This window comes from Danaus plexippus, chromosome 15, assembly GCF_018135715.1.
Source record: "Danaus plexippus chromosome 15, MEX_DaPlex, whole genome shotgun sequence".
Taxonomy (NCBI): Eukaryota; Metazoa; Arthropoda; class Insecta; order Lepidoptera; family Nymphalidae; genus Danaus; species Danaus plexippus.
In genome coordinates, this window is record NC_083547.1 from 272,618 (window position 1) to 297,305 (window position 24,688).

At 45.6% G+C, this 24,688-nt stretch overlaps 2 protein-coding genes across 2 annotated transcripts in view; one reads left to right on the forward strand and one right to left on the reverse strand.

Annotated features, from left to right (window-relative positions):
- Window positions 1-5: 5 nt before the first annotated feature.
- LOC116766165 (uncharacterized) lies at window positions 6-9,938 on the forward strand. The gene is made up of 7 exons (XM_032655891.2): window positions 6-482; window positions 5,522-5,922; window positions 6,004-6,177; window positions 6,419-6,551; window positions 6,628-6,762; window positions 7,512-7,596; window positions 7,695-9,938. Exons 1-7 carry the CDS (start codon window positions 472-474, stop codon window positions 7,872-7,874), a joined length of 1,119 nt encoding a protein of 372 aa, XP_032511782.2. The 5' UTR covers window positions 6-471; the 3' UTR covers window positions 7,875-9,938.
- The window catches only part of LOC116766418 (cytoplasmic dynein 2 heavy chain 1), an 18,378-nt gene continuing 3,619 nt past the window's right edge, over window positions 9,930-24,688 (reverse strand). Inside the window, exons 10-51 of the mRNA XM_061522885.1 lie at window positions 24,552-24,675; window positions 24,358-24,465; window positions 24,110-24,263; window positions 23,757-23,964; window positions 23,456-23,630; window positions 23,226-23,378; window positions 23,012-23,157; window positions 22,830-22,932; window positions 22,603-22,746; window positions 22,304-22,449; window positions 22,110-22,233; window positions 21,926-22,039; window positions 21,516-21,726; window positions 21,130-21,215; window positions 20,925-21,062; window positions 20,681-20,846; window positions 20,285-20,450; window positions 19,916-20,114; window positions 19,462-19,676; window positions 18,533-18,629; window positions 18,195-18,331; window positions 17,913-18,122; window positions 17,620-17,833; window positions 17,392-17,492; window positions 17,158-17,314; window positions 16,759-17,086; window positions 16,576-16,685; window positions 16,217-16,507; window positions 15,841-15,993; window positions 15,555-15,677; window positions 15,288-15,462; window positions 15,060-15,202; window positions 14,853-14,987; window positions 14,516-14,614; window positions 14,271-14,415; window positions 13,972-14,183; window positions 13,752-13,875; window positions 13,488-13,612; window positions 12,948-13,061; window positions 12,683-12,821; window positions 12,312-12,437; window positions 9,930-12,206 (exon numbers count right to left, since the gene is read on the reverse strand). Of these exons, the coding sequence (XP_061378869.1) occupies window positions 11,860-12,206; window positions 12,312-12,437; window positions 12,683-12,821; window positions 12,948-13,061; window positions 13,488-13,612; window positions 13,752-13,875; window positions 13,972-14,183; window positions 14,271-14,415; window positions 14,516-14,614; window positions 14,853-14,987; window positions 15,060-15,202; window positions 15,288-15,462; window positions 15,555-15,677; window positions 15,841-15,993; window positions 16,217-16,507; window positions 16,576-16,685; window positions 16,759-17,086; window positions 17,158-17,314; window positions 17,392-17,492; window positions 17,620-17,833; window positions 17,913-18,122; window positions 18,195-18,331; window positions 18,533-18,629; window positions 19,462-19,676; window positions 19,916-20,114; window positions 20,285-20,450; window positions 20,681-20,846; window positions 20,925-21,062; window positions 21,130-21,215; window positions 21,516-21,726; window positions 21,926-22,039; window positions 22,110-22,233; window positions 22,304-22,449; window positions 22,603-22,746; window positions 22,830-22,932; window positions 23,012-23,157; window positions 23,226-23,378; window positions 23,456-23,630; window positions 23,757-23,964; window positions 24,110-24,263; window positions 24,358-24,465; window positions 24,552-24,675 (6,685 nt within the window). The 3' untranslated portion in view covers window positions 9,930-11,859. The remainder of the gene's footprint in view (window positions 12,207-12,311; window positions 12,438-12,682; window positions 12,822-12,947; window positions 13,062-13,487; window positions 13,613-13,751; window positions 13,876-13,971; window positions 14,184-14,270; window positions 14,416-14,515; window positions 14,615-14,852; window positions 14,988-15,059; window positions 15,203-15,287; window positions 15,463-15,554; window positions 15,678-15,840; window positions 15,994-16,216; window positions 16,508-16,575; window positions 16,686-16,758; window positions 17,087-17,157; window positions 17,315-17,391; window positions 17,493-17,619; window positions 17,834-17,912; window positions 18,123-18,194; window positions 18,332-18,532; window positions 18,630-19,461; window positions 19,677-19,915; window positions 20,115-20,284; window positions 20,451-20,680; window positions 20,847-20,924; window positions 21,063-21,129; window positions 21,216-21,515; window positions 21,727-21,925; window positions 22,040-22,109; window positions 22,234-22,303; window positions 22,450-22,602; window positions 22,747-22,829; window positions 22,933-23,011; window positions 23,158-23,225; window positions 23,379-23,455; window positions 23,631-23,756; window positions 23,965-24,109; window positions 24,264-24,357; window positions 24,466-24,551; window positions 24,676-24,688) is intronic.

The following is a 24,688-nucleotide window of genomic DNA, read 5'->3' on the forward strand; positions in this document are numbered from 1 at the left end:
ATTCTCGCGAGTGCCGTCTCTTTTCATCGGGCGCCGTCTGAAAGGGACTGGTGATGGTGTCGTACATGTCCTGACATGTCCCTATCTACCAGCGGCTCGTTGTTGTGATGCCTCATGAGTCATGCCAGCATTCAGCACTGCTCTGAATCAGCAGCAGTCGGTTAAGTCGGAACGTATCTCGCCGCGGAACGATCGTTCCGATGCCAGTCGTCAGAAAGCTCGTGCATTCGGTCGTGTTGTGACGTGTTGTCATACGGACACTTGAAGGGTATTTAATAAATTCTACACAATTCATAATGAAATCCATCAATTTCTTTTAAAGTGGACATCATGTCCGCGTATAGACGCTTGTGTTCGCTTTAAGTGTGTCTGCTAGCTGTTTGTTAGTGTGGTTAAAGTGACTTTGTTTACAAGTTCACCTGTGAGTACTGATAGTGATTCAGAAGATAATTAGCTCGACACGTCGTGAATATGCTGCTGAGGTGAGACCTTTTGAAGTTATTCATTTGGTTATAAAAACTTGATTCCAAATTGAAAATAATGTTTGGTTGCCATAACAATGAATATTATTTATATGCATATTAAAAAACAAAAATGTTACCATTTTTTTTTTTCTTATAATAAATAGTATTTTCTGGAAAAATATTGATACTCAGAAGTAATTTGTTTTGATGTTGGAATCATTTAATATATATTGGACAGAAACTTAGAAGTAAAATTTTGAGAAACTTATATCACAGTATTTGAAAATTTGATCAAATAAAAAAATATATTCAAAAAACCACATACCGCTTGTATCATTGAACAGAGGTCAAATAGTTAATGAACATTGCAATGGTACCATTCATGTAATAGTAAGTATCAACAAGGATAATTTTAATGGGAACACTCGGTGCACAAATCATGTACTAACCTTGCACACATGCTGCATTTCCTTGTGTTATCAATACTGGGATAATGAAGTTAGTATATACAGATGCACTAAAAATATGTACTCATGCTGACATCACAGTGTAATAGAGTTTTGGTTTTAATGCTATGAGACCAGTCCGTGACTGTTATAATGTCTCTGGTTGCTGTCTGGTGTTACAAATGCTGGTTTGAAACACTTGCATCAAATATATTGTTAGTTTTTTCATTTGTATTTGCATTTTACTAAGGTTTTTGCTAGTTTGTAATGCATGTTACAGTCACTTAATCAACTGAATCTGGTTTCACTACTAGTAAAGTTTTACTCTGAATTTGATAAATTTACATTTGGATTCCTTAACCTGTTATAATCATCATTATAATCATCCTTTATTAACAAATATATTCACACTAAAACCTAATTTGAATATCTTACTAGTTTAACCTACCAACCAACAACAGTCATAAACACAAAAAATAAATAAAAATGTAGGTGTTGTCCCCTTTCTTGTTTTCCTTATAACATCTCAATAAAAGTTACAATGGACAAATTCAAGAGTAATGTGCAGTTAGATCATCATTGTTGAAATTTTTTGTAAACATACTTACATTTGAGAACCCTCTGTTTTTAAGACGACTAAAAAAAGGATTTTGTAAACTTTCTTTTCTGTCATTCCTCACTCCCGACGACGTTAACGTAAACGTTTCACGACAATTAATATAACATTGGAAACAGACACCATAAACTTCGCAATATTAATAATATACCTTAATGGTAGCACATGATCAACTAAGATTTCATTTAAATTCCATTGTATAAATCCTTTTGAATAATTAGTTTTCGCCGTTTTTAAATAATGATTAAATAAATTCGCTATCTCGAGTGGATTGTTAACATCATAGCTTCACATTAATATTTGAAGTGCTCCGTATGATATTATCTAAAGAAATTTCCAGAAACTTCACGAACTTTATGCATTGAATGAAACAGTCACATCGAAATAAAGATACATTAAAAGGAGTTAATATTTAAATGGAACTGGTTGTACGTTGCTTTCAATTAAAGTTCCAAATTTTATCCAAAGTTTAGTAAACAACAAAGCACATGTCTTATTAATATGATGTAATATTTCGTCATACTTTTGTATTAGTGTCTCTGTCCCGCTCACACGGACCTGTGTTAGCCCGTGCTTGGCACTGTTAGGGTTGCTACTTGGATTATAACAACCAATACACACAACACTGCTATATCCTAAAAATTGCGTTTTTAATTAATATATAAATAGTGACGTCATCATCTAAGAAAGAAAAAAATATATATAAAGCAATACATCTTTCACTCCGATATAATATATATTATTATAAAGGATAATCGTGTAAAAAAATATAATTTTTTAACTTTAAGTACAACTGAAAACTACCAACCATAAATAGTAAAACATTTAGATATGGTTTATATATTTCAAAACAATAAATATTAAAAGAGACGTTTATTAAATTTACTTATTGTAGCATATTAAATAATATGTGCAGATATAATATAATGCCGCCAACCGTAGTCCGTTTAACCTGCTCAGATTGTCGATGTGTCACAAACAGGTCAACCCTCGTCCCCCGGACTCCCCGCCGCCCCGGGCTAGCTCGCTGATCGCTCTCACACCCGGGTGTAATAACAATCAAACCTTTTATAGTTACAATGATAATTGATCATAAGTATGTTATGTTAACTATGATAGGTACAATGCATCCCACTAACACTGTATCGTTACATCTTATCTGTTACACGCCATGTCACACCACTCATACGTCACGACGTTAAAACTCAACGAAATAATATTAATAATTATTTACCTAAACGAGTAAAGATAATTTTTAAAACACATATGTATGTTATCAGTTTTATTTTAACGGGGAATTAAATTTGCGTTTCATAATTTCTGTATAGGACATGTTTAGAGTTTTTCTGTAGTTTTCTAAATATCATTTGTAGTTGTCAATTAATGTATGTGTTATAGGCATGTACACATAATTCATCATAGCTATATTTCTGGCCTCCCGTGATTTTATTTTCGTTTGTATGTTAAACAAGTCGAGGTAATGTGCTAATATATTATTTGTAGTGTAAAACTAGATTCACGTAAAAATTCATAGCACCTACAATGCTTTCAATATTATTTCAATGGCGTCTATGGAAGCCTCGTTAGCTAATATTTTCTTATTATTGAGAATACAATAATACTATATGCGGCATGCCCCATTGTTATCTGATCCAGGCTCCTGCTCAATGTTATGATTTTTTTTAAACGGATGACAGGTATCTGAACGGGGAACAGGTCTCTGGATGATCGAGACATGTTCCAACAAGTTTGTACGGAGCCGTTAACGACACACTAATATATAAAGAATTAAAACATTCGTAGACAAAACGGTGTACAGTGATTATGGGAGATTGTTTACCGCAAGTCTGCGACTTAGAGTTTGGAGTGTTAAGTTACGTGCCGGCAATTATACTTAAAGTACCTACTATAAAGTTAAAACAAAAACGACGATGTTTGTAAGGTCAGTGCATAAAGTAAAATTATCCTACTGTTAATATAGACTGAAGACGACCAACTTTACACAGGAATGTAACTCAAAAATTACAAAGAATACTTGTTTTTATATAAGTTTACTTAAAAGCTTGATATAATATCAAATCGTTCTAGACTCATGACTATACATTTAGTGTAAGCATGTCGCCATGTGCAGAGTGATGGTCAGTGATTGCGTCACATTCAGTTTTAGCGCTGTAAGGACACGTGTGTGTTCAATTTAAATTAAAATAGTCCAGTGAATAATCCGCCCCGGCTCTCCTGAGGCCTCGCCCCTCTCCAGCACGGTCTATTATCCTTTTGGTCGTTTTGCACAGCTCACCTCCCTCGGCCGCGGCCGGTGTGAGTCATCATCTAAATGCATTTAATGCTAAACCTGCCGCAGCTCTCGCTCCTTCGCTTTCTCGATAAATCACTTAACATTTAATTCATTACAAATCTCTAGGACCATGAACGTCGGCGTCGGTCGTGATGCTGATGTATGTATACTTACTTGTTGTTGAGGACGCTCTCTCTGTGATTGTTGCTGCCGGTGTCCGGGCTGGTTATTGTTGTTATAGTATTTCAATAGATCACACCGCCTCGCTATGTGAGTCATATACCCCGCAACCTGTCTCCCTCGCTCTCGGCGCCGGCGGATTCTCGAACTCTCGTGTCTTGAACCGTCGAACACATTGTAATAAAAAACTTTGCAAACAGAGCGCTTTCATCGTGTTGTTTGTGCGTATCAAAGTCCGTCACAATATTGTTATATTCTTGTTAATAAATAAACAGTATTTTTTTAAAATTTAAAATTTTATAAGGCATTTTATTACTTCGTGACTAATACGATAGGGAGGTATTTATTCTGAACCGTCTTTGTTTAGATTATGCAGTCAAAGGTAAAAATTGGTCGATCATAATAACTGAATTATGGCGGAGATTGTAACTGAAGGGTATATAACTTAAAAAGGAATAAATAAGTACTAATGAAAGTTATTATAATTTTATACTCAATACTGTGTGAGTTATACAGATTAGTATAATGTACTTTCGTCATTGATATATGCGTGTTTATTTTCCGGCACAACAAAGAGTTTCCTAACAAAACATTTTTATCGTCTTGCAATCTGTAATATAAAAGGCGGTTCCTAAAACTGATTTCTTAAACCATTTACCTTTATAAAGCTAATAAACCTTAGTGATCAATCGTTATTTTACGATTCTCTCATATATTCGAATGTGACTAAACATCGGAACTGCCAACTTCTAACTACCCTCTTTAAAAGTACCAGCCCTTGTCTGCTCGTAATATTCTTAAATCGAGAGCTTACAATTGTATTGTAAACTATAAGCTCGGAATTAATAGACTATAGAGTAAACTTTATCCGGTCTTATTAATCGTTGTCGCCACTCGGGTGTTGTTTTCTCTCGCCAGTTAATCCTATCGGCGAAACACGTTATTTATACATCACTCGTTTCACGGAGACCAAACAGAATAAATCGACTCAGTATATTTTTTTGTATGTTGATTGTACTTTTAGTGTAACCGTTAATGACGGACAAAGGACAAAGGATTGGGGCCCTTTTGTATGACAGATATTATCATTACAGCTACAGTTCATAGTGAGACGTATTTTTTCCTAGAAATAGGAATACTTTTTATTTAAAATACATAAAGAACTAACAAACTTTCATAAACGTCGATCGGACTTCGGAGTTACAATATTCGTAATCGTTGCCTTAAACGAGAACGATCCGGTCTGAGGCTAAAAATATAATTTAAAATACATACAGATATAGGCGGTAAATAACTAAGTAGTGAGACAATTATAATGGGAGCCACAACTCAACGCATCCCACGTATAGTTCTTGAGCGGGTAACAAAAATAATTAGTTATAAAAAAAATTGGACGTAGGCGCCTGACTACGGGTGGCATTAAAGTGTGTCATAAGTAACATTGGCTCGGATCGAATAAGCTCGAGCATCGTCAGTTTCCAGGTAGTTTGTTGTTAGGTCATTCATGTGCGTGTGTGTCCAGGTGTGTGTCGCTGCTGTGGCTGGTGTCGTCCATGGCGAGGTGGAGCTGGGGTCAGTCCGCCGAGTGCGAGCTGGACTCCCAGTGTCAGACGGGGTCCTACTGTGTGCCGGTGCTGTTCGTGTGTCGCAGCTGTCTGCACTGTGACCTGCTGCACAGGGAGCCCCCGCCGGTCGCCAAAGACTGCGTCAAGTCCGTGGCCGAGTGCGGACCCTGTATCAGGGGGTTGGTGGACGAGGTGCGCGGAGACGTGACGGACTGCGTCCCCGCCGAGAGCGCGGGCTCGTTCCCCGTGTGGGCGGCCGGAGCCCTGGCGCTCGGCCTGGCGTTGTTCGTGGCGGGGGCGGCGCTCGTCTACTACATGCTGAGGAACAACCTGTTCAACGTTATGTCCATCAAGACCCGTGAGTTCACATCCGTAGTTGTCGTTATAATTGTCGAAAGTATCATGATGATCTGTTCCTTTACCACTTTATTTTTGTCAGTGACCTCCACGTCCGTGTCTCCGAGTGCACCCGAGCAGCCCCAGCCGCCGCCCCCGTACTACACGGTGCCCTACACCAACATAGACCACCGACCGCAGGAATACAGCCACTACCCCGGACGGTACCACCGCACTGACGGCCATGGACTCGAACACGGACACGCCAGCGACTCAGGTCAGCTTCATGCTCACTAAAATGTTAATAACTCACTTTACTATTGTAAGTGAACCTTTTACCCTCGTCGCTCTGAATGTCACTCCGAATGACGCGTTCAGTTCTCCGAACATAATTAATTAATATTATCAGCCGCTCCGGAGATGACGTCACAAGTGACGCCACGACGAGACCTTGGAGTTACACTACAGAGGTCGGCGGTCACGAGGCGCGATGATAATAATATAGGTCAACGTTACAGAAGGTGACGCGCTCATGGAGTACAAGAAGACGAGACCCGAGGCCGGCGACGAGAGCACGCACACGCGCGGCACGGACGGACGGCAGGCCGCGACCCCATACAACAACCCCGACTACGTGAGGGTCCCGCCCGCGTGAGTCTTTCTCATCTCGACATCTATTCGGAAACCGCTCCGTCGATTGTATCTAACGTCTGTTTACCGATTCCAGCGAGGAGTCCACCGGTTCAGCGGAGCCTGCCCCGTCCGCGCGCGCCCTCACCCCCATCGACCCCGACCACGACGAAGACACCGTACAGAGCACGTGGACCCCGGGACAAAGCAAAACGCACCACTCCAGCGACAGGTACCGCCTCCCCGACATACACACTGACAGGGAGCGGGTACAGTTGACACGTACACGGAGCACACGGCTTTAGTTCAGGAGCTTCAGATATCCCGTGTATATAGAGTAGAGCAGTGTTCGTTCCACCTCTCATGGCGGGACGGCCGACCGCTTTAGCATGACTAACTATTCAATCCAAACAAAATTCTTAATGCGAATCACGCGCCACGCCCTCCTTTTATTCCTGAATTAGTTCGCGCAACCTCTAGCAACCCTTCTAATAGATGCCGAACGTCTAGGGGTTGAAAATACTGGATAAGGGTATTTGCATATTTTAGGAGATTTCTGAACTATTACAGTTCTATTTCTTTAGAAATCATGGTTCCTCTGAACTCACATTACAAGCACGGGTCACTCTCCGCCTTAGGTATAGTACTCATCTGTAGACTGGCTCCTCTAGTTGAATAGTCTGTGTGGTCCTGTCGGCAGTACCCAAGGAAAAGTAGAACGAAATTATTTAATATCGTCTGGTCGCCAAGATTCACCGCCGTACTCTTCGCCGGAGGGGTGGATGTCGACCCCTCATACGGATGTGGAATATTCTCCCTCCTGACATTTATCCGGATAGACACACCATAGGCCCTATTTAAATTTAAGTGTGCAGATTTTTCTTACATCAAAAATCCCAGGAACATATGATACAGATACTCAGAGAGGACTGGCCCAGAGAGTTTTCTTTCTAATAATAATATGAATTGTTTGTTCGCCAGCGGTCCGGGCGGCGTGGAGCTGAGCGAGCTGCTGTCCGCCGCCAGGCGCTCCACTCTGCTGAGAGACCCGCGGGCGTGTACTCAGGTAACACTAGCAGCATTTCCTTTCGCGGTCTTCACTACGAGTTCCTCGACGCCTCTCAAACAAACTGTATATTCACATTTTCTGTCGTTAATTCCCAGGAGACCAACAACGGACGGAACACGTCATCTTCGGGGGCGGGCGGCGAGGGCGGTCTGGGTGGCCTGAGCGGGGCGGGTGGCGCCGGGATGCAGGCGTTCTTCATCAACATACAGCAGAACATGTTCCCGGAGGCGCCCCGCTCCCAGGTCAACGACCCCGGCACCAAGCTGTCCTTATAGGTCGACGACCCCAGCATCAGACCGCCTGTACGAATGAGATCGCTGGAAGATATCCGTGCAATAATAATGGTCGCCAGGTCCGCGGCGGCGGCGCGGTGCTCAGACTGTTCGTTGAGATTAAAAGCATTTAGAATATCTTTAAGCGCCGTAGTGTTCCTGTGAGTGCGTGCGCCAGGAGTCTAGCATGGAGCTAGCCCCCGCTGTGTCGGGGAGTTGTTATGTGTTATAAAGCGTGTCGCGGCGTCTGCGGACACTCTTAAGGCTCAATATTTTCAATGTTTCGATAAATTTTGGAATAAAATGTATGAAGCGTGTTCGGGCGGCTGTGGGTAATGTTGATCAATTAAGGAACAGTGTATCGTGGACATCAGTGAAGGTCCCGGTTCCCACCCAGCTCACGCCCGCTCACGTGTCTATTGTTTACTGCTTCATGTGTGTGTCTGTGCGACTGTGTGAGGGCTGTGTCTGTAGAGTGATTGCTTCGATGCTAGAGTGCTGGCGGCGCTATGCTCTATCAGACAACGAAATGTGTCTTCCTGTCATTATATGTACTTTATGGTAAAGATAAACTTAATAGAATAGATTTAATAATTTCTAATAATAAGTCTGAGCTCAAGGAAGGGAACAATTAGTATTTCGGGGAAAAATAATATTTACTGTATGTAGGAGCCGTTCTAATCTTTTATTCATAAATAAAAATATGTGATAAGAGTAATTGTATGTGTGGTGAATCTCTCAGTGAGGTGGGTCCCGCCGGCCATGCTCCGGTCAGAGGCGGGGGACTCTACACTTGTATTTATAATAACCTTGTAAAGGCAAGGCGAGTCCGTCGCTGAGGCTGGTGCTCAGTAACAATATTAGAAGGGGCTTCAATAAACTGCATGCCGTTAGAATAGTTTATTTTAATTTAATGATTTGTGTTTTATAAAGAATCTATTGATCTCGAGAACAAACCGGACTTGGTTTCTAAAATAATTACTGCAAAGCTAACAAACAGTTTACTTCAGATCCAAATTAGAGGAACTTCACACAATCTGGGGAGGTTTTTAAGTTGATTGATCAATGAAACAAATGTGGCAGCCATTTTAATTGTTATAAATTTTAAATCCAGGTTAGTTGAATGTTAGAAACATGACAATTCTGTGAAACTGATATTTTTATTACAACAATTTTCTGTGAGACAGTCAATATTTTATTAGCATGTAAGATCTGAGCTCGGCTGCCGAGACAGCGGAGGTGTCATATGTAGTGTTATATAATTTATATAATATTATTATATTTTATATATCTCGGAAACATTGATCAGTCCCAGTAGTTAATTTTTCAGTAAAGAGTTTCAGAAACTAAGTGTCTAGTGTTTAATGTGAGACATTGTCAGCCAAATGTAAACAGTCATGTTATGAATTACAAGCAAACTTAAGCAATTCGAAAGTGGGAAAATAATCTAGAACAGATTTTACTCGCAAGTTGTATTTTATAATGATTTTTGGATGAACACCGACAACAGTCCTGGAGATGTTTTCAGTACATTTTATATTTTTTAACTGTTTCATGTCAGCGAGCCGCCTCTCACCGTGTAAGATACACTTTAGGAATAGACATATTGTTGTATTGTTGAATTAGTTTTGGTTTGCTTTTATTGTAACCAATAATAGTGTAGTTATAGGAGTCGCTCAACGTTACAGTAGCACGTTACTAAATTAGCAATCTGTAATATTATTATTAGGTTTACTACTTTGTATTGTTTCCTTTTGAATTTTGTAACGTGAGAAGTTTGCGTAAGAATCGGCAACTGTTTTCGATTAGTGTAAGTGAACAGTAAACGTGTACAGTACGAAACCTGATGTGCCTTACCTATGAACTGGCTGTGATGCACTTTTTGAGAAACGAATCCTTATTCTAGTTTGTTATATTGAGGTTATTATTAATTAATGTTTTTTATTACATTTGTAAAGAAATATTGAACTGTCAAACGTCAAACGAGCGCGTCTAACGTCTCTAGTCACATGTCGCGTTTGATCTACGAGGGATGTTTTTTTTACAAATAATACAATATTTGAAATATTTATGTCTATTATTTATTCTCCACGTCAAAGTAAGCTTACAATTGAACTGTGATTTTTATGGACATATAAGGGGGTCTTTGTGTGTGCAGAGATATAATGAATATTTGTAGATTAAATAATAATTGTTATATTTTTAGAATTGTTTTTTTTCTAGTTTTATTCTTAAATGCAAAATTATTTATAAACCTGCTCATAAATCCTGCACTAGGTGAAATACTGTTTTTATTTTATGGGACATAAAACGTGAACTTTTATAACAAATATTATATATAGTATTCTATTACAAAATCCTTTTTGACTTTCATGTATTTTACCTAGACGGTCCCATAATGAATTGGCCTAACTATGAACTAATCAAGAAAATGAAAGGAATTTTATTTTTCAATACAAGCACCATGTACTAATGCACACTTCAGACGTCTGTGAATCAACATCTGTAAATTTTTATAAAAATAATCCAAATTTTTATCTTCAAAATAAGCGTAGACGGCTGCCTGCTACTATTTATCGCTTGAGAATTTTCTTCGTCCTAAGTCCTACTTTAAGTTTGGAAGTAAATAACAGAGGGACAGTACCATGTCTTTACCGTAAGGTGAATTGTTCGAGTTACAGTTTCAGTCTCGATTTTTAATGTTCAGCGTTACTTCCAGCAATGTCTTACAAATTGAATGGAACCAGTATTTATAGTTTTAAAATATAAGTTGATGACACTTAAATGTTGCCACTAAAAAAATTAAAATGGATTAGTATTATAATTAAGTATAATCAGTAATAGAAATAATTCTAAGGATTACAGTATACTATTATTAGTAGTACAGCACGGATGGCGTCACTTCTGTGAGCCCGGATTGACGAACTGCGTCTTTCCAAACACCATTTCCTAATACTTTAATAGTCAAAGTGTGCGACAATTCCCCGTCTCCAAACTCCTCGTCAGGGAGGAGGCGTTCTAAAGACGACCTCTTAAACCCTGACGACAAAACAACAATAGACATGAATACCCCCATGGCACACAATAACACCAACTCACACCGCCTTCGCCGTCGAAAACGAGGTCTAGCTTTATATGCGTGGCTCCGGCGTTCTGCTGTTGGAGATTGTCATGTTGTCTATCACGGCATTATGCAGCCACCTTCCCCTTCAACAACGTCCTAAACTGAGGTCCGGTCTCTTAGAGGCACCCTTGGGACGGGCGTATCCCCCCCACCGGGCACTTCAGGCCTGAATTTAAGGGTTTAGTCGTAATAATGTAGGTTAACGTTTTTCATGTGAAGGTGTTCATGTATCGCACGATGAGGTTTACTTTTAGAGAGCCCAAGATACAATTGCTCTTTTCTTCAAACAGCGGTCACTAAGAAGCTTCCCTTCGATAAGACCAATCGTTTCGGGAGTGACCACTTGCCCAGGTCGACCATTTTGTCAGTGTCTTCGACGGTTTCTCTCCCGAGGTGAAAGCCTTCCACCCAAGTTTTCACCATGCTACAGGAGGGGCAGACCCCTTATACACGCCATCCAATCGTTATTTTATTTGGGCACGGACAAACCTTCTTTAAACAGAAACTTTATGACACTCCGATACTTAGTTTTCGACTTTTTTAAAAAATACGCGACTCTCGTTATTCAGACGCCAGCTCAACTAAGACTAAGCATTTCATGTCGATGCGTGTTTCTTATATTACCTAAGTACACGATACACGTCCCTACTATCGAATGCAACACAGCATGTAGCGACATGTCGCGGAGACCTACATCAGGCCAGTTCGTTATGAGACCGACTACACATATATATAGGTGAATACATTTTTTGAAACCATTTTGTATGTGCCTTGTATATAGTAAGGTAGCAAATAATTCTCAAATTGTATTTTAATACTTGTAGTTGTATTCAATTATTTTTTAATGTCACGTCTGTGTGTGCACTAGTCATGTGGAGTGACCACCAGCGCCAGGGCATGCAGTGCGGCGTCCTGTGCATTCAGCGAGGGTCCCAGCGGGGCGCGGAGCCAGCACAACTCTGTCTCTCGTCGGGGACTCTCGTAGAGCGGGATCAGGGCCGGCTGCGAGTCGCGGGAGCTCTGCGAGTCCTCGGCACGACGGACGTATCGTAGGAGAATAGGCGGAGCATCCGACAGCGTCGGGGACTCCGCGCTCACCGCCGCCACGGAGCCTTCTCCTCTCCGCTCCCGACCGCCCTCGTCTGAGGAGCTCCACACGCCGCCCGACAGGGACAGGCCTTTGACGGATAAGCCGCCAGAGTCCGCATTTCCTAAGGAGGTAGAGACGAAACATTTAAGGATTATTGTAATCCTTACTGAAAGCTGTCATAAATGTTGATGAAGGTTGATGAAGGTCGCTCTATGTGTACACAGACCGTCAGTGCAATTCCACTGCGCAGTGAGGACGAGTGTCGCCGGAGGGCAGGCGAGGCGAGTCGCGCGGAGGGCGAGCAGCGCTGACAGCACGCGGTCAGGGCGGAGGAACAGGCGGAGGTCCAGCTCTAGAGAAGAAGCTTGATTAATAGTCATCCGGGATGATCTCGACTCATCACGACGACCCTAACCCTGACCACACCGGAGATGACACTCACACCTTAGTCTCTCTTAACACACTGCGCTCTGTTCATTTGAACATACCATAAGATAAACTCCAATAACGTGACATTCAAACAATGTTGGTTGCTGTTCCGTTATTAACATCGTGTTTCATGAACACCGTGTGACAGACATCCGTGTCGTGTCTGACCTGTGGGCATGTAGTCCTGTTGCGACGGAGCTTCCTCCGCGGTCCTCTGGTGCGCCGCTCTCGCCCGGGAGGTGAACTCCCTCAAGTAGTCCTGAGGCAGGTCCGGCCCGGGCCACACCAGCTGCCAGCTCTCCGGGACCTGCACTCACACACATACGTACACATAAGGCTTTAGTTGTAAAGATTTAGTTCCTATGAACTGAGATAACGAGACAATTGGAGGAAAAGAATCGTAGGGGCTGATATAGAGTTGCAGCGTCAGCACCTGGGTCATCGGTGACAGGAACCGACCGGCGGACAGCGAGGCGTGCAGGACCCGGGCCCCGCGGGCCGCGTCGCGAGCCTCCGCCGACACCACGGCCCCCCACCACCCGACACACTGAGAGGGGGAGAGGGCGTCACATCTCATAATACCAATTCTAGCGACAAAAACTTACTTATAAGCATATTATTTCTAATATTGTTGGTGTGTTTGTGAACGCTTCTCAAACATTTAAAACGTCGCTTAGATATATTTCAAAATAAAATAACTGAGATGGTCATGAATGTGTATCAGTAACAGGGATGACATGTAGCCAGAGTCGGAGCGAGGGTTTAGGAGTCAGTCAAAAAGATGTTCACCGATAACATTAGAGGTGGATTAGAACACTAAACAAACATATGAAGAGAAGGCAGTTTGTTCAAATCATTATCGTTACAGAGATGTTTCAATTCCTGTATAAGTTATGTTTATTTCAACAAATGCATAGTTTTTTGATGAACTTGTAATGATGCTTTTCTAATAAATTCGTTTATGTCGTGTTACATCCGTGACGCGGTAGTCCGGTTTCAGTAGAGGACTTCCCGCCATCAGCTTCTTCCACAGAGACTGAAGCATCTTGGACGTGGTGAAGGAGCCTTCTTCCTTGACACGAGCCGTGCTATTGAATTCTGTAGAGAACAGAGGAAGAATCAGTATTAAAAATATTTATACAATGGTCCGTCATAAAAACTTAACCTTGTACCAATCGATAGGCTTGTGTGACGGAGCTTCGTTATCAGAACCACGAGTGAGTGTGTTCCTCCCTACCTCTGAGTCCATCCATGACGAGTGTCGCGTATCGCTGGAGGCGGGCGGAGCGACAGTTGAGAGGCAGCTGGAGCAAGGTGGCCGAGTCCGAACACGGCAGGGACTCCAACGAACACGCGTAGTCCTGCAGACGAACACCGATGTCAAGGATTGTGGTGTGGAGACTAGAGATGAGCAATGAGGCGATTGTTGGGGTCGATGATGTCAGACTGGTGCGTACCTGAAGCGTCGCCGAAGACGGTAGTCGAAGGGCCGGAGCCCCGGACAGGCAGCGCGCCTCCAGTGCCAGCAGCACGCGTCGGTCGGCGCGCTCGCTGACCCGGGACGAGTACAGGGAGGAGCACAGAGGACGCGCCGCCTCTCCCGCAGCCTGCACCGCCGTCTGACACGCGCGCCACTCGCACCAGCCCCAGCCGTACCACCGACTCCAGCCTGCCGAGGACACGGGACGAGGCGTGTTAGCGATGTGACCGGTCATGTATGAGTATACGAGTTACTGGACGTCATCACAGCGGGTACCTATGGGTATGTAGGCGCGTCTCTCCGTGGCGAGTGCGTGAAGCAGCGCCAGGCCCGCCGCCAGGCGCGCCGCGTCTCCCGCTACCGAGGGTCCCGACCACGATTCCAGTGCGCTGCACGCGGCTCGCTTCACGCCCTCTGCCGGCTGTTACCGATGTATTATTAAATTATTCAGATGAAGAGGAGGCGCTTACTGGGATCAATCTCATATCATGATACATAATTTTATATTTTTAAGAACCCACTTCCAGTATGACGGTGACACACGCACTCGTTAGTGCGTATGGAATCGCTCGTTCTTCGGCCAGGATCCAAAGACGAAATTCATCGCTGAACTCGTTCGCCTGCAATTGAATTATATATCTACGACACCAACGACGAAAGAAAGAAATGAGTGTCGGTCGCTGAGGAGGACGAGGACACAGAAAAGTTGAACGTCGAGTGGTTTCAATAAAACGCTTCGTTTCTTGACTTCACTCAATGTCAATGCTACTATACCAAGAAAAAGATACATTAACAGTAAACATCAACTTTGAAAGCTTTGCATCTAAACTACAGCGAAGAGAGAATGGCCCACATTACCCTCTCCGCCATCGATGCAACGAACACGATCAAATCTCTCGTGAAGGGGGTCGCTCCCACGGCGACGGCCAGCCAGCCGCCGCGCGCTCGCTGCAGGCCGTCCTCCCAGGCCACCACACCATCGTCGATCCCCACCTGGGGATATGAGTCGGTCAGAATGGTCACACGTCAGCACGCAAATCACGTCTCTTCAGTTTTAGAACGTACGGTGGTGAGCGTCCGCCCCCGGGCGGCAGCGACGCTGGCCAGTTGTTGGCCGGCGTGCGGCGCCAACAGCAGCACGGGCTGGCTCGGGGCGGAGCACCGGATGGCGCGCGGCACCTCCTCGCCGTCCGGGACGCTTGTTCCCTCTAGACAGATAGACACGTAGTGAACGGGTAGCTCAGGTAGTAGTAGTGGTTGTCAGTATCTATGTCCCTATATATTTGTAATCACCCATCAGTTGGTCGACACACTGCATCACGGCCCGGTGTAGGGCTCCGGGGTTCAGAGCGGCGGCGACCAGCACCCGCTCCCCCGGAGACAGCGAGCTTCCCTCCAACACCCGCAGGTCACCCTCACTGGTCCACTCCCCCAGCGACAGACGCTCGAAGAGCTCCTCGTCCAGCGTCTGTAAATATGTCACTATATCAAAATATCCTCTTAACAATACTTTCGTTTAAAGAAAATATCAACGTCCTTTGATTTTATATATTTGTATACCTTTATCAGCGCCACTCTTCTGGCGCCGTTCTTACTCATCCAGCGATACTTGTTCTGCAAGTCCACTATCGAGTCCTCGTCTCGTACTTCCATGTTAAAGTTATTGACCAGTAGCTGCCAGAGCTGTACGGAAAGAAACTTCGTAACGTTATCGATAATGGAAACGAGTCCTGTACCATTAATGCCAGTGGAATAATTTTAAGTGTAACCTAGTAGAATCAATGAACTTTGCTTGAGGCCTGCCAACGCCTGTCGTGTTCATACTGATGTTCGTCCTAGTTTTTACCTTGTCTTTAATGAGGTCTTCGTGAACGTGTTTCAAGAGGTGTAACATGACGATCCACCTCTCCCGACGATGGACGCTCAGCATCACGCGCTCCAACGTCTTCTTCACGAAGTGTTTAGTCACTTGTTCCTTGTTTATATTACTCGGGTCACCCTGCACGCCATAAAAACACAGCGAGTCACGATCACTCCGCTAGAGGTGTGCTTGTGATTATAATATCTATTATTATATATGCGATAAAATAAAACTTTACACATTATTTTGTCAGGGCTAACTCGACCTGCCGGTGGCTGACTGGTCGTGTCCTGAAGCCTTTTGTTTGTTTAAAACATACGGTAACATACCAAAGTAAGAAAATCTGAAAAGCACTGATCACCTGGTCTCTGTCCAGTGATTCGAGGAAGGCGTCCCGTAGGGCGTTGGCAGGAAGGGCCAGTAACGGTCGTCTCGAGGCCAGTCGGCGCACCGCCAATGCCAGCCGAGCGGCGGTGAGGGCGGGCGGGCGGCAGGATTCCGCGCTCGCCGCCAGCGCCTCCGTCAGCGCCTCCTGCTCGGCCCGTGCTGCCGCCACCTGACCCGTCGCCGTCCGCGCCCCCTCCAATGCCGACACCAGCCCCCCGTCCTGGAGAATGTCGCGCGACATCGACAGCTCCTTCAGCAGGTGTTCCTAATACATGGATTATTGTATATAACTTTCTGTGATATCAAAGTTCCCCCACACCCCCCCCCCTGTACCTGTAACTCATGCTGTTGTTTCTGTAAGGTGGCTGCTTTACGTTTCATTTCCTTCCATTTCTCGAACATCTCCGGACGTCGCTTCTCTATTGCATAATTCACTAATTGATCTGAAACATTTCAGGTATATAAAATGTGCTTCATCTCAGATCAAAAGTTTTAATGTTTTTGTATGTGTGACACCTAGTAACGCGTCGAGTCGCGAGGTGAAGAGTAGTGGTGCGAGGGTAGCTCTGATGTGGGGTTTCAGCCGCTCTGCCATCGCGATGTCCCCGGTGAGTAGGACGGCTCGCGCGGCTCCCGCGGCGCTCCACCACCACCCGTCTAACTGATCGGCTTCCGTCACCAGCAGGGTCGCGCCTGTGCGCTGCGCCTGCTGCATCACCACCCCTAACTCGCGCCCACCACCGCTAACCGTCTCCAGTGATACAGTGGATGCCAATCTGAGCCACGTGCGCGCCTCGCCCTCCGGATCCACCAACAGAGGACGAAGGCCCACTCCGGATAGGAACTGTACAGTACAGACAATATTGTCGCATGACTTGCTCTGTGGCTCGTTCAAATTTAAGTAGTGTGGCGTACCTTGTGAAGAACGAGAGCGTTCTTGGCGGCAGAGAGATCCGTCGGGAGTCCCTCGGCTTGCCACTGGAGCTGTTCCTCCGAGGACGATAGGAAATTTAAGACTGAAAAGTTGCCATCATCATACTGTATGAGGGAACTCCATCGCAACAGTTCCTCCCTGAAATATAGAAATATACACGAAATACATTAAAGTCATGAACCATTTAGAATAATTAAAAAATGCAGTGAACGGACCTCGCCTGCTGCTCCGTCCAGTGAGGCAGATATGACAGGTATCCAGCAGCCAAAAGAGATCTCTGATTTAGTTCTAAGATCTCTTTAGAAATACTTTGCAACTGCAATAAAAATATATAGTATATATAGTATTCTAAGAAAAAATTATTGATAATGGATACACACACAAACTACGGAACGGTAAAGCAGTAATCATAATAATGTCTGTGATGTAATAAGTTCCGTTACATCATCGTCCCAGGTGTGGGCCTCGTGTCCGAGCTGGTCGAGCAGCGTGGTGGCGGCCCGCAGCGTGCTTGTGGCGAGCTGCAGCCGGTGTTCCAGCGCCGCCGCCTCGTGCGCGTGCTGGCCGAGCTGTTCCTGCAGCTCCGACACTCGACCCTCCACCGAAACCAGACCCGAGGACAGCGCTGCCACCTCCTCCTCCGCACGTCGGAGCCTTCTGTGGATAAAACCGCGTTCGAGAATGTTTCGGGTTGACGTCACAGTAATAAACGTGAGGGGAGAGCGTTAGACGGTACTCGTGCAGTTCCCTCTGCTGTTCTTGGAGCGGCCGCACCCGGCCTAGTGCGTGCACGTGTTCGAGATTAGCGCGAACCCAGGCGGCGAGCGGGGCCACCGCGGCACTCGCGCGGCGGGCGCTCTCCGCAGTGAAAGACGCGGCGCGGCGCTCCACCAGCCGGGACACCGCAGCCGCAGCCTCCGGGCTGATGTCCGCCGCGTCCAGGTGTCTACAACAACGATCGATCCGGGTGATGCGACGTCTCAGCGAGTCCCTTTAGAGCGTTGGAGTGGAGACACACCTGATGTCCTCCTTGACACCGCGCTTAGAGAGGAAGTTCTTCATGGAGTGCCAGGAGGTGTCGGCGATACCCATGAGGCGCAGCACGCCCTCCAGCACGTCGCGGACTACCTCAGGCGGAGCGCGCAGAGACCGGACCTGATGACAAAGAAAAGATGTAGCGACATTGATATTAGATTGCTTATTTTCGTCTGATCTCCTAATAAATTCAATATTAATAAAAGTAATATTTTCGGATTGACTACACATTTTTTATTATTTCAAAACTACTGTCTGTTATTTGCCATGTACTAATACTCGCGAAAGTCTTGATTCTCAAAGTATATGTAACAGGTCAACCTCACTGAGCGCCTCCGGCCTGATGTCTCCGACGGCCGCCCTCGCCGCGGCCACGACGGGCTCCACAGACGCTAGCTCTGCTTCTATTTCTTTCTTCCTAGAGTTTAAAAAATAATCGTAAGCTTGCTGATCTATAAATTATTTTATTGTTCTGTAAAAGAAATGAAAACAATCAGAACATTCAGAAGAATTACGAGAACTTACTTACAGTTTGCTGTATTTAAACTTATCTTTGTATTTTGTACATATAAATCAATAGGAGCTTTGGGACTTGACACCTCACCCCTTGCCTTTGCCTTTCGTAATCTTTATAATTCAGATTATTAAATATGATGGCGTCGGTGCAGTTGTTTAATACATAAGGTTCCTCTTTACTCGTTCCATGAGCCTTATTGATATTTGATTAGTTCGATAACGTGATTCCCTGATGCTGCTCAAAGTTCTTAGAATACTCCTTAAGCTCACAGTGCAAAAACAACAAAAAGCATACGTAAAAATCTCAACTTTTAACCATTTACATTTTAATCTAGAGAACGGAAGCAAGTACAGGAATGTAGTTTGATACACATATATATATATATTAATGCTAAAGAAAGCAACCGAGCAGACGGCCTACTTGATGAAGGTAGCACCTTCGCCCATGGACATCCGGAACATAGTTTTTCGGATATGTTGCCACCCTCGATTAGGGAAGACGGGGAGGGAAAAGTGGGAAAGAGAGGGAAAAGGGGAAAGGGCAACCGGCTCACTCAATCATCGGACGAAACGCAGCCATTACAGACTACTCACGCCGATCTTCTGTGAGAGGGTGGTACTTCCCCGGTTGAGCCAGCCCATGTTTGAGTTGCAGTAACTTAGCAAAAGCTAGGCTCTACCACCTACATACATATATGGCACGAGGGTCGGAGACCTGTGATGAGGGCACTGACCGCAGCGTTAGTTTCTGGTTCTCGGCCTGTATGTCGTCCTTGAGCCGCTGCATGTCTTCCTTCCGGTGAGTGGCGGCCCTCACCGTGGCCCCCATCTGCTGCAAGGCGTCCGAGGCGGCCGCCCGCTCCAGGCCGAGTGCTCGCTCCTGCTCCTCCGCCTGGGCTTGAAGGGTCGCTACTGTTTCGCGAGCGACGCTCAGCGCCTTCACTCCGGCCTGAACTCAACAAATGACATTCATTGCAGTGTTGAGATGAGTCAAGGCTGTAGCCGACCGTCAACCTTGCTCGATACCAGAAAAGCCTCTGTAAGATGTCTGGAGTTTCGGTCTGTCCAGTTTATTAAGATGCTGATTGTTGCCCGACCCCGGGACCCCAGCAGTAAGACGTTGTATCGGTTGCGATGACTCAATTTGACTTTAAACAACAGTCGGTAAGTAGGTAGAGGGTAACTCACGGCGAGCATGTTCTTCCGCTGCAAAAGAGTTCTTCTTTTATGAGTGAGGATGTGGTGGTAGGCCTTGATGAAGTGTATGTACCGGACGGGGGCTCGTAGCCACCCCTCCTCCACCGTCTGGTATATCGCCGCGAACCCCTCGGCCGGCACAGTGTTCAGCTCCTCCTGGCTCTCGTCCTGGGCGTCCTCTTTCATTAATCTGTAATCATTAAATACAACTATAGTTATCACAATTCGAATGCTCGTCTCCAAAACAGTGTAAATGTACGAGTGTGATGACAGTCCATAAGTCACAACTATTTAAGTTCTGTACGCTCTCTGCCTATAAGACAATCGTGGAGTATAATTACAGTCGTTGAGGGCGAGTACCTCTGTATGACGAGTGACGGCATCTTCCTCAGAGTGTCGGCCGACCAGCCCTCCAGCCAGCACAGGCGGTTCGACTCATGCAGAAGTGGAAACTCATCCATCAGATCTTTAAGCTTCTCTTGATCTTTGTCCAAACATATCATTATGCCCAGATTTTGTTTAATGTCTGAAATTATTAATGACTTCTTCATCGGACATAAGTAATATTTTATTGTAAAGTTTTTATGCATTCATTAAAGACAAAAAAACAACATATTTCTACAATTCTCGTTTACAATAAGAAGATAAACAATGATTGTTGATAGAGATTGGTTTTAAAAGAAATATATTTATCTCGTCAAAAAACTAATAACTAAAATCGAAGAAGTCATAATAGGCTCATACAGTTCCACTCACTAGTTAAACTCGGAGTGTTGTTCCCTGTGGAAGGTACCATGGCTGAGGGTAGCGACTGGAAGTTTTCAGCCGACAGCAGGGCCTCCAGTGACCCTAGGACGGGGCGAGAGCACGCCGACCCACACACCAAGAGCAGAGAACGACCTGACACCGCCGACGACAGCGCCTGAAGATAAACAAAGGACATTAGGATTACAAAGCAACGGATCGCCGATACGTCGAGACGCTCGTACCCACGACTCACATCATGTACGAGTGTGTGCAGGTGGCGCTCGTGTGTGAGAGTGTGCGTGGCGGCTCCGAGTGCGGCGGCCGCGAGCCTCGCCCCAGCCCGGCGCCCGGCCCCCTCGCTCGACACACATGTCGACACACACCCGGACAGCTGGAGGAGACACCGCGGGTTAGTCATCAGCGCTTCGACTCTGGTCCCCCTCCCCCTCCGTACTCACAGCGGTGGCGGCGGCGACGATCCAGAGAGTCAGCTCCTCACAGGCCTCGACAGCTACATCCCCGAAGGCTCGCTCGTCGTCCGTTACTACCAAAAATGATATATTTCAAACCTCTACATCATCACATGACATGCTACGATTCTGAATGAACTCTCTCTGCTCAGCACCAATTAAGTACATATTCTACTACTAGAGCTACTTTTTTGGCTACAAACCTACCTGTTCTGACAATCAAACCTGATCGTGGGGTTCCTTCGATCGTTTTAGTGTAACCTTCACAGTCTTTTCCCGTCTCGAGTCTATCACAGAGCTGGTGTTATTCTGTGAGTCACTCTGCATATCGGATGACCCAATAATGTTTACTAATAATATCAATATCGTCTTACAGCACTGGTTGATGGTTTTCTGCGTGTGCCGATACCACTCGTCTTCGTCGAGTCTCTCCAGGTAGATCCCCTCGCTCCTCATCTTGGGCCTGTAGAACATCCGTGGATGTGCTCCTGGCAAATGTTTCTGAACTATTGTGTCGTACTGTGACTTCTCCTGGGCGCTGATCAATCTCTCTCTGAATATCATATGCGCTTCTGCCGTGATGGCCTACGAGAGGAATTATAAAATTTAATAGACATACCCTCATTTTTATACATCGAATAAGGACACAAACATTATAGAGCAAAAACTATATTGTTTAAAGTAATTATACTGTTGTTGTTTATATGTGAATATAATAATATGTTGAACTTATTGTTTTTGGTTCAGGTTATGTAATTATTTTAGGAGTTTTCTAGTGTTTCACCGTCCAGACATCCGAACTGTTAGTGGGACAGTAGAGCTTCACGTTCTCACACCAACGCCTGATGTGGGAGCAGTTCCAGGAGTAGTGAGGTTGGGAGTAGAAGGCTTCGATGACCTGTAACGATCGGTTTCATTGAAATATTGTCCGAACGATTTAACTTTTAATATAGCTACATACAACTTACCTCTCTATACAGAGTGAGCATGCGCCGTACAAGATCAGAGATGTCACCACCCGGGATGTCGGTCGGGATGCTGTCTCTCAGGTACATCTCAGACAGCTCCAGAAGTTCGTCATCATCCGGTTCGCTGTAGAGTGAGAGTTATTGTATGGAGTTAAACAAAATTGTTAACGATGTTCAGTACACAGACAACTCACGTTATGACGAGCGGCTGCAGGGCGGCCGACAGACGAGGGGACAGGCGACGGACGGCGGTGGCCGTCACCAGTAGGGTGAAGCGGGACACGGAGAGCCACTGGGGCCCGCCACCCTCCATACTCCAAAAACCGCCCTCTTGTATCAGCTGGAGTGAAGGAGATCACGTTATAACTGTCTTAGAACTATCGATTGTCTGATGTGTATATTCGTCATTTGCAAACATTAAATCTACGAGAGGAAATCCTATGACATATCGCTAGATGTGGCCATGAAGTAGTAGTAATCGACATTGATGTACCTGCAACAGGAAATCGTGCACCCTGACGGAGCCCCAGGAGTCTCGAGCGGCTCGGTGCAGCGACCGCACCAGCAACCCCGCGCCCCCCGCAGCCCTCGCCCCGGCCCCGCCGCCCCCGCCGCTCGACCCTCCCACTAAGTTCCTCTGCAACAAACGAGATCCGTTATATTAATACAAGTGTTCAGCTGACGGCTGAATGTCATACTACATGTGTTATTAAATCTCACTCGTTTCAATTCCTCTATGATATCGGATGGCTCGAGGATGGGCGTGCAGTCTATCACCACGACCGTCGCGAAAGTCTCTCTCATGACATACTCCGCTAGAACACTGGAAAGTATGTAGATAGATATTTATAATTTCAAAGTCGCTGACGGTCTGTGTCTTGTATGATCCGATGGTGACGTACTTTTTCCCGCTGGCCACAGGACCCAATAATAAGGAGTGCGAGTGGAGCAGAGAGGCCTGGAGCACGAGGCTGGCACTCCGCAGGCGGGGACCCTGCAGCGAGTGGAGACTGTGACCTGTGGGCGGGGGCTCCGGGGACAGCTGCATCTGGAGAAGAATATTGTGATATTAAATTATATTCCATTTACAATGTAGTGATTTAGGAGATCACTCACCTCCCTGTAGAAGTCTTCGATGGCTCTCTGTTTTATGACACTGGTAGCTCCTCTGACGACGGCGGTGTGCACGTGTTCGTCCACGCCGATGACTCTCACGTCCGAGCTGGTCTCCCGCACGAGGTGTTCGAACTGCGATATTATCTGCGTCACCTTAAATAATCACAAACAGTAAGTTCTGTTTCAACTCCAAGCTCACGCTGTAGTAATACTGAACATGTATGTCTCACGGTTGAGAGTCCGCAGTGCTTCATGACGAGCTCGGTGCTGTTCCTCTTCATCCACGCGTGAACTTTCTGCGTCATGTCTCTCATCACCATCAGCGACTGTTTCATCGTTTCATTTTCTAATTCTGTTCTTCGACTCCATCTTTCCAATATTTCTCGACTGCAGTCGCTGTCTTCACTGATGACGAGAATAGAACAATTTATTCAAAGAACTCCATAATGTATCAGCGAATACAATTTCAACAATACGAATGTTTGTATCCTGATGGTGCCATTAGAAGGAGATGAGTTCGTTCATGTAAACCTCAAGAGTATGGGTGCGAGTCGCGTGAGCGTGGCGGGCGAGGCGGCCGAGAGCGCGTCCGTCTCGAACAGGAAGCTGACTCCTCTCTGGAGACAGACGCGCTCCCCGGAAGGCAGGGTCAGCAGGCGGTTGTCATCCAGCACCGAGTTCAGGCCCTCCACCCAGTCCGGGTCCACGTCTCCGTCACACACCACCCACGACCACGTCTCTGGAAAATGGCATCATCGACTTGGATGTACGCTTTCATTCACTATAATATTAATTTTTCAGAGGGAAATAATAGTTAAGAGGCGACAACTACAAACTGGTTTCTTTTTCCCGTCAAAAAGTCTTTTTGTATGGTATAAGTTTACCATCGTCTTGTGCGGTGGCCTGCAGCGCCACAGTGTGCAGTACGCCCGTGGTGGCGCTGCTCCCCGCCGCCGCTCCCCCGAGCAGCCAGCCGCGCTGCAAGGCTTTCGGACGGATCACGTACTCTACGATGCTGCGACCTCGAGCGACCAGCGCCTACGAGGGAGCGCGTGACACTTTATATGATTCGTATGTTGAAGGTAACACGTGTGTTGAACGTAACACTTATTATGGTTTGATGTCAACGTACCGTCTTCAGCAGTCGCCGTATGGTGGTCTTCCCGGAGCCCGGCGGACCCACTATGACGACTCCCATTCTCTGCTGCAGCTGCTCATACAGCTCCACGCATTTTTGAATCTGTAATTCGGTGAGGGACACGGTCATGAGGCATGCGCCTATTCTCAATGTGAAAAGACACCGAAACAAAGTGACAGTGTGCGGACCTGCACGTCGTTGGTGACCAGACCCAGGCGGTGAACCGCTTCCTCAAGGGCAGAACGGACGGGATCTGTAGCGACCTGCTGCTCCGGGACCTCAGCGAATACCAAGGATAAAATATTTTCAAATCTACAAACAAAAT